Below are 11421 nucleotides of genomic sequence, written 5' to 3'. Positions count from 1 at the left end.
TATCGAGGGGAGGAATCTCCAGGACGCGGATCTGGGATCACACCTGCAACAAATGAACTGATTGCTCGCCTCACCTCTTCAAACAGGATTTAAGCAGTTCATGGACGCTCCGACGAGGAGCGACTCTTTAACCTTGAGCTCGTCTCCGCAGCTGCTTCATTGTGCACATTTAATGTTGGGCAATTTCACTAAGTGTGATAAGTAATAAAAAAATAAGATATTATAACTCTCAAGTATTTTGCTTACGTTTTTCTATTTGTCCTAGAAAACGTTTGGACAGACGTGTGTGCACTTAAGAAAGTCAAAAGAAGCTTCTGCTCTTCTGTACTCCGTTTTGGTACTTTTGAATTTGTTTTGGGACCTTAGAACCTCACCCCCATTTTCAGTTGTGAAGACATAACATGTACTTAACCCTCATTTACTAAGTCCTTCAGGGGTACTTCTGAGTTAAAAATGCTCATGAAATATGTATGTGGAGTAACCAGGTAGGTAGGTTTTAACACCTGCCTCCAGAGGGTTAAGAGACGATGAGAGACATTTATTGTTTTCATGTTCAGCGACAGCATGTAATCAGTGCAATAAACACTTAATCTGGAAAAAAATCATGAGAGAATTGAGATCTCACTTCTAAGCAATATCCTGATTCTCATTTTAACCAGAATTGTGCAGCCCTAGTATGCGCATGTCTCAATCTGCCTAGCCAGCTAAAACTCTGACGTACGTGACGCCAATTACTCTTCTCCACCAGAGAAAATGATCTCTTGATTAGAAGTGTGCATCCCCACAAATGTTACATAGTATCTTGATTTTGGGCCTCTATAGTCTCATTCTTGTGCTGGCGGGCAGGTCCCCTTTCACTGTTCTGGAAGGTGATGGACTCGGGTTCACTTTTTTGCAAGAAAGGTGAGCTGGTTCCACAGGCCGATACAGGGCACTTTATACATACATACATACATATATATATATATATATATATATATATATATATATATATATATATATATATATATATATACATATATATATACATATATATACACACTGTAAATTGCATTTAGGCCTTTTTGTTGTCCCAACGTTTGATTTCATGTTAATATAGCAAGGCTTTTGTAATGTTGTTGTTATAAATTAGAATAATTAGTTAAACACATCTCAACAACACTAAAAATGTTAAACAATAATTTGATGTCCAGTGAAATAAATTATCCAAGTCTACGTGACTTTTGAGCATTAAAATTTATGTCCACTGGGTGGCAGTAAGTGGTGCAAAGTTTGTTTCGCATGTGCCTTTGACAACGGAAGAAGAAGTCAACGGAGCTCTCAGCTCAGTCAAGCAGTCTTTCATGCGTGCAACGTTCTGTCGGCTTGCTTCAGAAGGACTAACGCCGGGGACACACCGGCCGCGGAAGCGCCGCTAAGCGCCGAGAAGCGAATCGCTCACGAAATTCGGCCGCTGCTCGCCGCTCCTCAGTTCAGATCAGACTCGGCTCAGCTGTAGTGTTTCTTTTAAACACTTGGTGTCCTCCATTTCCTCTCTGCCTTTTCTCAGCTCTTTTCCTCTACGTTTGAGTGTTTGTACGCGCGCACGCATCTGTGTGTGTGTGTGTGTGTGTGTGTTTGTGTGTGTGTGTGTGTGTGTGTGTGTGTGTGTGTGTGTGTGTGTGTGTGTGTGTGTGTGTGTGTGTGTGTGTGTGTGTGTGTGTGTGTGTGTGTGAACCTATGGTATGAGTTGTTTCTGCCAGTTGAATCTGTTGGAACCCGCTCCAATTCTGCAGCTGTATCCTAGCAGTTTCTTCCGAAATGGGTACGTAAATAATCATGTTTTTCAGGGGTCGTGCAGCTCCTTGTGTTTCTCAACTTCCATAATTAATTTAAAGTCATCCATCTTAACTGCTTGCCTCAGACTTTCTGCCTCTCTGTCCTGTTTGCTCCGGTGAAAAGACACCCAAATCCACACCCCCCTTCACTTGGTCACACACGCACACAAGTTCGATGTGTGTGTATGTGTGTGCGTGTTCGTGTGGTTTTTCTGCAGTGTCTGTTTACGAACACATTTGACTATTGCGGAATTTTATTTTGAAATGCTTTATTTTGTTAACTTTACCGGCCTGCCTCTTATGTCTACGTTTGACTTCCTGCCAGAATTGACGCGATTCACCCGCGGCACGCGAAAAAAATAGAGCCAACGCCGAAATGATCGCTGCACGGCACGGGCTGGAGCGCCGCGAGGCGATTCGCGGCGCTTCGGCGGCCCATGTGGTCTATAGAATAGCTTAACAAGGGCGCCGAATGAAGGCGGTCCCATTTTCGTGGCGCTTCCGCGGGCAGTGTGTCCCCGGCGTAACGACTCCATTTAGGGTTAAAACTAACTACTTTGTCCATTTAAAGGTGACACTGAACGAGTTCAACAGAGGCCCAGATCTTTGGTAAGTTTTCTTTGGTTTTATGTTGAATTTGAATTTGTTAGTTGTTCAATAGCATTAGCTTGATTAGTCATAGTGAAATGAATAAATAAAAGGTCTGAACCTGAAAGTAAATCGTGTAATTCTAAGTTGAATGTTGAATGCAACTTAGTATATCTTATATTTGAACGTTAGAAGTAGGTAACTCGCTGTTTGCTGGTTAGCATAGCAGGGTTGGCGGGGAAATTGTTTTGGGAAATGTTTACTCGGTAACACGTTAATTAACCTTTTTTCCGAAAACGTATACTCATAAAATTAAGCTAAATGCTCAAAGCCGGGTCCACATGGGCGCATCTGTGGTGCGAAACAGCAGGGAATCTTGCAGCATCTCGGCCGTTCTTTTCGCTAAACTTGCGCGATAACAATCCCACGAGACTTCAAATGTCTCGGTTTGTTTATGCCATCCGCCATTAAACCAAGACGAAAAATTACATTACGTTTGAGATCTCTGTTTGATGTTATTGTATACTGCCGTGCCTCTCCACTACCAGGGTTAAAACCGTAAAAAACACTTTTCGAACCATGCTGAGGGTAAATCAGCCGTGAGGTTACACGTGTGGACATAATCTACATAGACAATAAATCGCATCTCTGTAACAGACTTTTATTTTGACTCGTACCGGTCATTTTAGACTTATGCCGTGTGTGTGTGATTTCCTGTCTAGGCCTTTAGAGCTCCAGACGTCACGTGACTCAGAGAGTAGACGCCATGTTGGCAGGCAACAAAGGTAAACAAAATGAATGGGATTGGCTTGGATTTTACTCCGTCGGCATTTACTTCACACTTTAAAACCAAATAAATTGTTTTATACAGTCAGTATTCATTTAAATAATGAAACAGAAATAATTAATAAAAAAATAACATCAGTGTAATTAGCTATCATTTCTAAATGTCTAAAATAGACTTGCTCTGTTCTTTTAGAGCTTCACTAGTGCTGCTGATTGTCCATAATTGGCTTCCACCACACTTTGAAGGTAAGGTAATTCCTACATATAGTTTTTTTTTTTTTGTACCAGAGCCAGAGTTCTACTCTCTCAGTATTAGGTGATACTTGCAAGTTAGTTCTGTGAAATGTTGACATATCATTAATTATTGACCTAAGTTTTACCTATTTCAGATTCTATTTTGAAGGTGCCCATGGTGAAAAGGCCTTTTACACCGTATGAAGTGGACCTGTAAACTTTGTACTTTTTTCTGTGGAAATCGTAAGCGCATCATTGAACATTATCAAAGCAGTCACAGACATTACGGCAGAACTTGCCCTTTGCCCTGCACTTAAAATTACTGCTCACAGTATTTCAGATCCAAACAATCCTTGCATGTCCATCTGAGAGATCATTGACTTATTGAAAACACTAATGAACTCATAAGCTTTAAGGTAAAATATTTGTTGTGTAGCTTTAATAAGGCAGTTGGCCACAAACAATTCATTTCACATCTAGGACAGCATCTGTGTGATATGGAAAGTGTTTCATGTCCATTTAATAACTGTCTTTTCAAATCCAATGTGTTTTCCAGTTTTACCTCACACAAGTCTCGTTGCCACCAAAACTGCACTTTAAAAGATTTTAAGACTGAATTTATCATTCAGGAATTTTAAACAAGACAATTTTCAGACTGCAGCGAAGTAGAACCGCAGTTGGATACAGATGAAGGGGAGTTTAATGTGCCAATTGATAATGGCACTGATTTTGAACTAGAGTTCTATGACACCAGTGAAGAAATTCAGAAAAGACTTGCTTCCTTACTTCTGCGCATGCAAGCAATTTTGCATGTCTCTAAATTAGCCACAGAAGAAATTGTCAGAGAATTTTATGACATTGGTCTTTTGATTGGGGATTTAAATGAGTACAGGATTAAGAATGTTCTGAAGCACCATAGTGGTACTGTTGATGAAAACACCATTAATTTGGTAACAGATGCTTTACGCAATCTAAGTCTTCTCAGTTCTATTTCTCAAAGTGGGTGTCTCGGATAAGAACAAAAAAGGTTATTGTATTTCAGAGCAAAGTTTGATGTCATTGATCCAGTCGAATATGTATTAGATTTGCCATCAAAGAAAACATATGTGTATGTCCCAATTCTTAGAACCCTACAGAAACTATTAAATAGAGGTTATATTATTGACATAATCCTTGAGGAAGCTAGTAAAGAGTCCCAGACTGGACATTACAAAACCCTGTTTGACGGGACATGTTTCAAGCAAAACCTGCTTCTCTCAACAGAAGAACTTTGCGTTTTCTTAGGCTTGTATATTGACGATTTTGAAATCTGTAACCCTTTAGGCACCTCAAAAAAAAAAACAAGGTGTGTACAATATACTGGGTTATAGCCAACTATTTATTATTCAGGTCATCATTGTCAAACATATATCTTGCTCTTTTGTGTAAAAGTGTTGATGCTAAGACTTTTGGTTATGAAAGGATTGTTGAACCGCTTTTGCAAGATCTGCAACTTCTGGAAAGTCAAGGCATTTACATTAGCAGGTTAGGAAAAAGTATTAGAGGTACAGTGTTGTTTGTATCATCTGATAATTTGGGCGCTCATTCATTTGCTGGCTTCCAGGAATCCTTTAACACTGACAAGTTTTGCCGTTTCTGTTTAGCCAGCCGTAGTGACATTCAGCAGTTTTCTGTACTCAATAAGTCGTTTGAACTGAGAACCAAACAATCTTTCAATGAGAATGTTTCCAAGTCGAAGGAGAACAAGACATTGAAACATGTTGATGGAGTGAAAAGAGATTGTGTATTAAACAAACTGTCTTACTTTCATTGTGTAACAGGGTTTCCTCCTGGCTTCTTACATGACCTTTTAGAAGGTATTGTACCTCTGGAGCTTTGTTTTTGTTTGAAAAAACTTGTTGCAAGGGGCTACTTCACATTGTTTTTTTTAAACACTGATAGAGCAATTTCCTTATACGTTTTCTGACAGAACCAATCGTCCACAGAAAACATCAGAAAAAATTCTTGTGAGTAAAACTATTGGGGGTAACGGACACGAGAATTGGACTCTTCTAAGATTGCGGCCCCTACTTATAGGGCATGTTGTTCCTGAAAATGATGACATATGGTCTTTAATCCTAGAACTTAAAGACATTGTTGAGCTTTTGTCTTCCTCCAAGTTTACAGATGAAAGTTTGTGGTACCTTGAGTCCAAATTTAATGAGCACAGAAAACTGTTACTGAACGTGTTTCCAGAACTGAATCTGAAACCAAAACACCACTTCCTGGAACACTATACACATTTGATCCGTTGCTTTGGACCCCTAGTAAATTTCTGGACATTTCGTTTTGGAAGCTAAACATAGCTTTTTCAAGAAAGTGGTCCGTGACGTTAATAACTTCAAAAACATTCTGTTGGCTTTGTCTGTCAGACATGAACTTATGTTGACATACTACTTGGACATGGCTAGCTTGTTTAAACCAAATGTGGAGCTGAAAGGGGTATCTGATGTTTCCATGGACATTCTTGCCTTCTCTGTGAAGCAAATAATTGAGAGGAAATGTGGACATCAAAGCAGTGTATCTCTGGCAACAACTGCATACATACATGGAACAAGATACACTAAAGGAATGTTTGTTTCAGTTGGTAGTACAAGTGGACTTCCTGATTTTTGTAGAATTGTACATGTGTTGCAAGTTTGCAAAAAGATTTTTTTTTGTTCTTGAATGTTTCTCAGCCTGGTATTTGGAGCACCTTCGTTGTTACGAAGTCTGCAAGAAAGATCCAGATCAACTGATTGTCGTTGAACCCAGTGAACTGAACCACTAACTTCCACTGTCATCCTACACTGTCCAAGGCCGACTGGTGATTTCTCCAAAGGTGTTTCTTGTACATTGAGGTGAATTATTTTATTGTTTTGGCAATTTTCATTCTTTCTCCAAATGTTTGTCACCCTAACAGTAGTAAATGGAGCTGAAATACTTCCATGAATGGTGTCAACGTTTTGTCATCTCTGAGCCATTGGATGGTACTTAAATGATACAAGACAGTACTAAGAGCTCATCATCCAAACATGTTTTTGTAAGCTGAACCTTGTAAAATTTTAGCAATATTGTCCACAGACAACCTTGTAATGTATTTGTTTTGTTTACTTTGTTTTGCACAGTTTCATCATGCTGCTGCGCATCATCTTATCTGAAGATGACATTAGAAGGATTACACTTGACAGCTTACCAGAAGATGTTCAAAACTTCCACTCCATACTAAAGGCCAAACTTGGACTGGATTTGGACTTTGTGATTCAGTATCAAGACCCAGACTTTGATAAAGATCTGTGCAACTTAACCTGTATGTCAGATCTTCCTAAAGATAAAGCAACTTTGAAAGTGTGCATCAAGAAAAATGAATCCTATCACACCGACTCCACCCTAGACACAGCAAGTCTGTCATCATCCTCCTTGGATGAAGGACCCAGTGGCACCAAAACTCGTCAGCTTCCCCAGCCTTTCATCATCCCTTTATTTTCTTTTGATGTTGAACTACAGCTGAAGAAAGGAAATGAGGCCTTCCATCATGATGGAACACTTCTGGATATATCAAAAAACATGAAATCTGACCTCCTGGACAAGTTGGCTGAAGCCATATATTTTCACAATCCATATCCAACCTGGGAAGACTATGATCTAGTGGCCCAACAACACCCTTGTCTAAAAGAACCGGGCTCTGTACATGGATGGTATTGCTGGAAGTTCAGCTTAAAGTTCAAAATGGGCAACTTTCATCAGAAAATGTGAGTGGCTGGATGCTCTGAATTTGGAGTGAATGCTCGTGACTCTGGGCTACCTTCCAAAAAACTTGAGGGCCAAAAAGTCAGAAGTTAATTTTCTGCCAAGCTTTCCTGAAGGGAAAGGTGACCCAGATCTTGAAAGGGAGAGACCTGCCATAATTGTTGAGATGACAAAAAGAAAGGCTGACTGGAAGCAAGTTGGTGAAATGATGAACATCACATTCCCCCTACGAAGAAAAGAAATAGTTGAAAATGAACCTCTTGTGGCTGAAGTCAAAGAAAGGTGGCCAGCCCTGTTCAAAGAACAGCAGGTACGTTTCGTTTTTTCTCTTTCACACATTTGTCAACTTTTTGTCTTTTTTAAAAAGTTGTGTAAAGTTGCAAATTTTATTGTTGTCACCTTCAATTACAGATTGAAGTAGAGTTTGCTCGGCTGACAACTGTTGACCTGAAGAAGTCTTTCTTCAGTGGACTGGATCAGCATTTGCCAAGGTTCCTGGAGCTGTTCAAGGCCAAGAGTGGGAAATCAGCTGGACTAAGCAGGCAGCTTAAATGTCTTGATGATGACGTAAGCAAACAAATGTTCACGTATTTTTGTTAGTATTAGTAACATTTCCTTTGGAGATTATTTACAGTTTTACCAGTTTTCAGTATTTAACAGTATTTTCTATTTTCTAATATAAAGAAGAAGAAAATTATGTTAACATTTTGTTGGGTTATTGTCTTTGGGTGAATAGAATTCAGTCGTGCCTTTTAGAAAATCCTTCAAATAGAAATTATCTTTGAAACAATCTGCCTGTGTAAATTTAGCAGAAAAAAAGCATGTTTCTTCACAAAACCATTACCACAACCCCAGTAGCTTTCCTATAGTGATAGGTCAGAGTTGAAAAACTTATCAGAAAAATTCTATTCCAAAAACTAGTATTTAGAATTTCAAAATGGCAAAAGGCTGCCAAATCCCCCCCTCCCAATAAAACAAAAACAGAAAAACTGTCAGTCAACACAAATTCTGTAGCAGACTTCTATTGCAGTACAGGTTTGTGAGAAGAATTTGAAGTGAAAATGTCCAACTAATCAATTGAATATAGAAAACAGAATAAAAGAATCAGGATATCAATAATTTGTTATTCTCTTTATAATTAGTTGTTTTGTCTTTGTTTTTTCTCAGTCCTCTATGCTGAGGAAGAGATCAGTTGTTCTGCTGGGCCTTCCGTATTTTCTCAAGGATGATCCTTCAAATGCATTCAAGACTGTTCAGGTGAGCATTTGTATCAAAAATGATCTGTGAACAATTTCTTTATAAGTGAAAGTAGTGATGTGACATTAGATGTAGTTATACAAAGAAGGGTTTTAAAGCCATACTATGCAACTTTTCATATTCTTAAATCATTTTCTGGAGCCAGTATGTGCTAAAATGAACCTTTGCAGGGTGATGAAATGTCACACAGACCCTTAACGCCCTCCGTTCTGCAGCTCTCCTCCATGACGGGTGGGGGGTGGGGGGGTGGGGGGGGTACACATTCCGCTGCTGTTTCTCACCAGTGTCAGCTGATGGAGAACTTTAGTTCCGTTGTGCTGTTCGTGTGGGGGGCGGGGCATGACGCTTAGCCTGGCGGGTGGGCAAACAAAGCCTGCTTTGCCAGGCTTATAAAGCACTGGGGGACACCCTGAAATATGAAAAAGTTGCAAAGTATGCCCTTAAAAGGGCAAACGCACAGCGAGGAGACACGTTTCAATTCTGCTTTGACCATAGACAGACACCAGGGGGCACTAAAAACGAGCAAAACTGCCTAGTCTCCTTTTAACAAGGTTGTCTGTAGAATTATCCAAATATTGCAAGGGGTCATAGTGAGTAATTTGCTTTATAACTTGTGTAGGCCATTGACGAGGAAGCCACATTCACTCGAGGATTGAAAGTTGGAGTTCTGCTGGTGAAAGATAGAGAGGACATCATTGCCACATCAGTCATTCTTGAGGAACAAGTGGTCCTGCCTGATGTGGAGGACATTCCTCATGCTATTGCTCTACTGATGGGTCTGCTTTTTGCCCTTAATATAGACTATCCAAAGGAACTCAGGTACACATTTCAAGTTTTTCAAAAGATCCTGATGAACATCGGCGGAGGTCAGTGTTCCTCCCTTGTGCATGGTTTGAGAAACAGACTCTTGCGAAAAACCATGTAGATTCTCCTGAAATGTCTCATCTCATGACTCATGGATGTCTGAGCTTTTGGAAAGCATTCAACGTTTCCTGTTAAAAATTGTTCCAAAGGTCATATAGAAGTTTGGCACATGGTTTGGAATTCTTGTGTTTTGTTTGTTATTTCATCTGTTTAGGTTTATTCCATCAGAAAATAGTCATATCAGTTCAAAGCCAATCAAATGCATAGGTTGATAAAAAGTATTGCAAAAAAGAGGTCAACATAAGACCAAACGATAGTTGACAAGATTAAAATGTGCACTATTTGTTTAGAACTACTATTTTGAATTGTATCATTTAAATTTTATTTTATTGTTTTTATTTGTGCAAGGTTTTGTCAGATGCTTTAAAAGTTTATGCACTTGAATTAATGTGCAATTACTTGTCTCAATAAAGACATTAAATATGTTATAACTGTAAGACCTTGATAAGCTGCTGTGTTTATTAATGTCCTTTTTGAGTGCAGACTGTTCTAAAAAGTTTTCACCATTCATTACAAAACAAAACAGCTTCAGTAAATGTTGCAGAGCTGTAACTTCATTACTGCTAAATAAATAAACGTATTGCTTCTCTTTTTTTGGAGGTAAAATTTATCACTAAATGGAGCATTTTATGTGTGAAGCATTTGCAAATGGAGCATTTTATGTGTTACATTAATCATATGAACGTTTTAAATTTCCAGTATACAGTGCCCCCATCTTTTTTCGATATGGCAAATGTTTTAAATGATTTAGTTAAGTTGACTTAAACATTTCTTCCAAATGAACTGATACTTTTAAATTGAGTCAACATACATTTATGGATTACACTGACTGTACCAGTCAGTTCTCTCAATTAAAAAAGCAACCCCAAACTAGTTTTGACAACGTCGTCGTCGTCGTCGTCTTCCTCCGCTTATCCGGGTCCGGGTCGCGGGGGCAGCATCCCAACTAGGGAGCTCCAGGCCGTCCTCTCCCCGGCCTTGTCCACCAGCTCCTCCGGCAGGACCCCAAGGCGTTCCCGGACCAGATTGGAGATGTAACCTCTCCAACGTGTCCTGGGTCGACCCGGGGGCCTTCTGCCGGCAGGACATGCCCGAAACACCTCCCCGGGGAGGCGTCCAGGAGGCATCCTGACCAGATGCCCAAACCACCTCAACTGGCTCCTTTCGATCCGGAGGAGCAGCGGTTCTACTCCGAGTCCCTCCCGAATGCCCGAGCTCCTCACCCTATCTCTAAGGCTGAGCCCGGCCACCCTACGGAGGAAACTCATTTCGGCCGCTTGTATCCGCAATCTCGTTCTTTCGGTCATTACCCAAAGCTCATGACCATAGGTGAGGATTGGGACGTAGATCGACCGGTAAATCGAGAGCCTGGCTTTCTGGCTCAGCTCCCTCTTCCCCACGACAGATCGGCTCAGCGTCCGCATCACTGCAGACGCCGAACCAATCCGCCTGTCGATCTCCCGATCCCTCCTACCCTCACTCGTTTACAAGACCCCGAGATACTTAAACTCCTCCACTTGAGGTAGGACCTCTCCCCCGACCCGGAGGTGGCAAGCCACCCTTTTCCGGTCGAGAACCATGGTCTCAGATTTGGAGGTGCTGATCCTCATCCCAGCCGCTTCACATTCGGCCGCGAACCTACCCAGCAAGAGCTGAAGGTCAGAGCTGGATGAAGCTAGGAGGACCACATCATCCGCAAAAAGCAGAGACGAGATTCTCCTGCCACCAAACTCGACACACTCCACACCATGGCTGCGTCTAGAAATTCTGTCCATAAAAGTGATGAACAGAACCGATGACAAAGGGCAGCCCTGGCGGAGTCCAACCCTCACTGGGAACAGGTCCGACTTACTACCGGCTATGCGGACCAAACTCACGCTCCTCTGGTAAAGGGACTGAATGACCCTTAACAGAAAGCCACCCACCCCATACTCCTGGAGCGTCCCCCACAGGGTGCCCCTGGGGACACGGTCATAAGCCTTCTCCAAATCCACAAAGCACATGTGGATTGGTTGGGCAAACTCCCATGCCCCCTCCATCACCCTTG

General features: G+C 41.0%; 1 protein-coding gene across 6 annotated transcripts; it reads left to right on the top strand.

The window, feature by feature from the left end:
- The first annotated feature begins 1302 nt into the window (after positions 1-1302).
- Positions 1303-9986, top strand: LOC107373799 (uncharacterized). Of its 6 annotated transcripts, none has more exons than XM_054736717.2 (11): positions 1303-1804; positions 2389-2426; positions 3128-3190; positions 3385-3437; positions 3581-3668; positions 5246-5281; positions 6143-6486; positions 6572-7503; positions 7605-7760; positions 8361-8450; positions 9070-9986. In XM_054736717.2, exons 8-11 carry the CDS (start codon positions 7228-7230, stop codon positions 9373-9375), a joined length of 828 nt encoding a protein of 275 aa, XP_054592692.2. In that variant the 5' UTR covers positions 1303-1804; positions 2389-2426; positions 3128-3190; positions 3385-3437; positions 3581-3668; positions 5246-5281; positions 6143-6486; positions 6572-7227; the 3' UTR covers positions 9376-9986. The 6 variants fall into 6 exon arrangements, with proteins under 6 accessions (XP_054592692.2, XP_054592693.2, XP_054592695.2 ...); XM_054736718.2 differs by having other exon boundaries at positions 1303-2426; positions 6143-6270; positions 6367-6486; XM_054736720.2 differs by having other exon boundaries at positions 1303-2426; positions 6143-6285; positions 6367-6486.
- Positions 9987-11421: the final 1435 nt, after the last annotated feature.

This window comes from Nothobranchius furzeri, chromosome 8 (genome assembly GCF_043380555.1).
Source record: "Nothobranchius furzeri strain GRZ-AD chromosome 8, NfurGRZ-RIMD1, whole genome shotgun sequence".
Taxonomy (NCBI): Eukaryota; Metazoa; Chordata; class Actinopteri; order Cyprinodontiformes; family Nothobranchiidae; genus Nothobranchius; species Nothobranchius furzeri.
This window is presented reverse-complemented; position numbering and strand designations above follow the sequence as displayed.

Bases quoted from the DNA above. Each gene is read 5' to 3' on its own strand.
- LOC107373799 (XM_054736717.2), top strand. From the start codon at position 7,228: ATGCTCGTGACTCTGGGCTACCTTCCAAAAAACTTGAGGGCCAAAAAG. The intron at 7,504-7,604 runs GTACGTTTCGTT...CTTCAATTACAG, and splicing joins CCCTGTTCAAAGAACAGCAG to ATTGAAGTAGAGTTTGCTCG. The intron at 7,761-8,360 runs GTAAGCAAACAA...GTTTTTTCTCAG, and splicing joins TTAAATGTCTTGATGATGAC to TCCTCTATGCTGAGGAAGAG.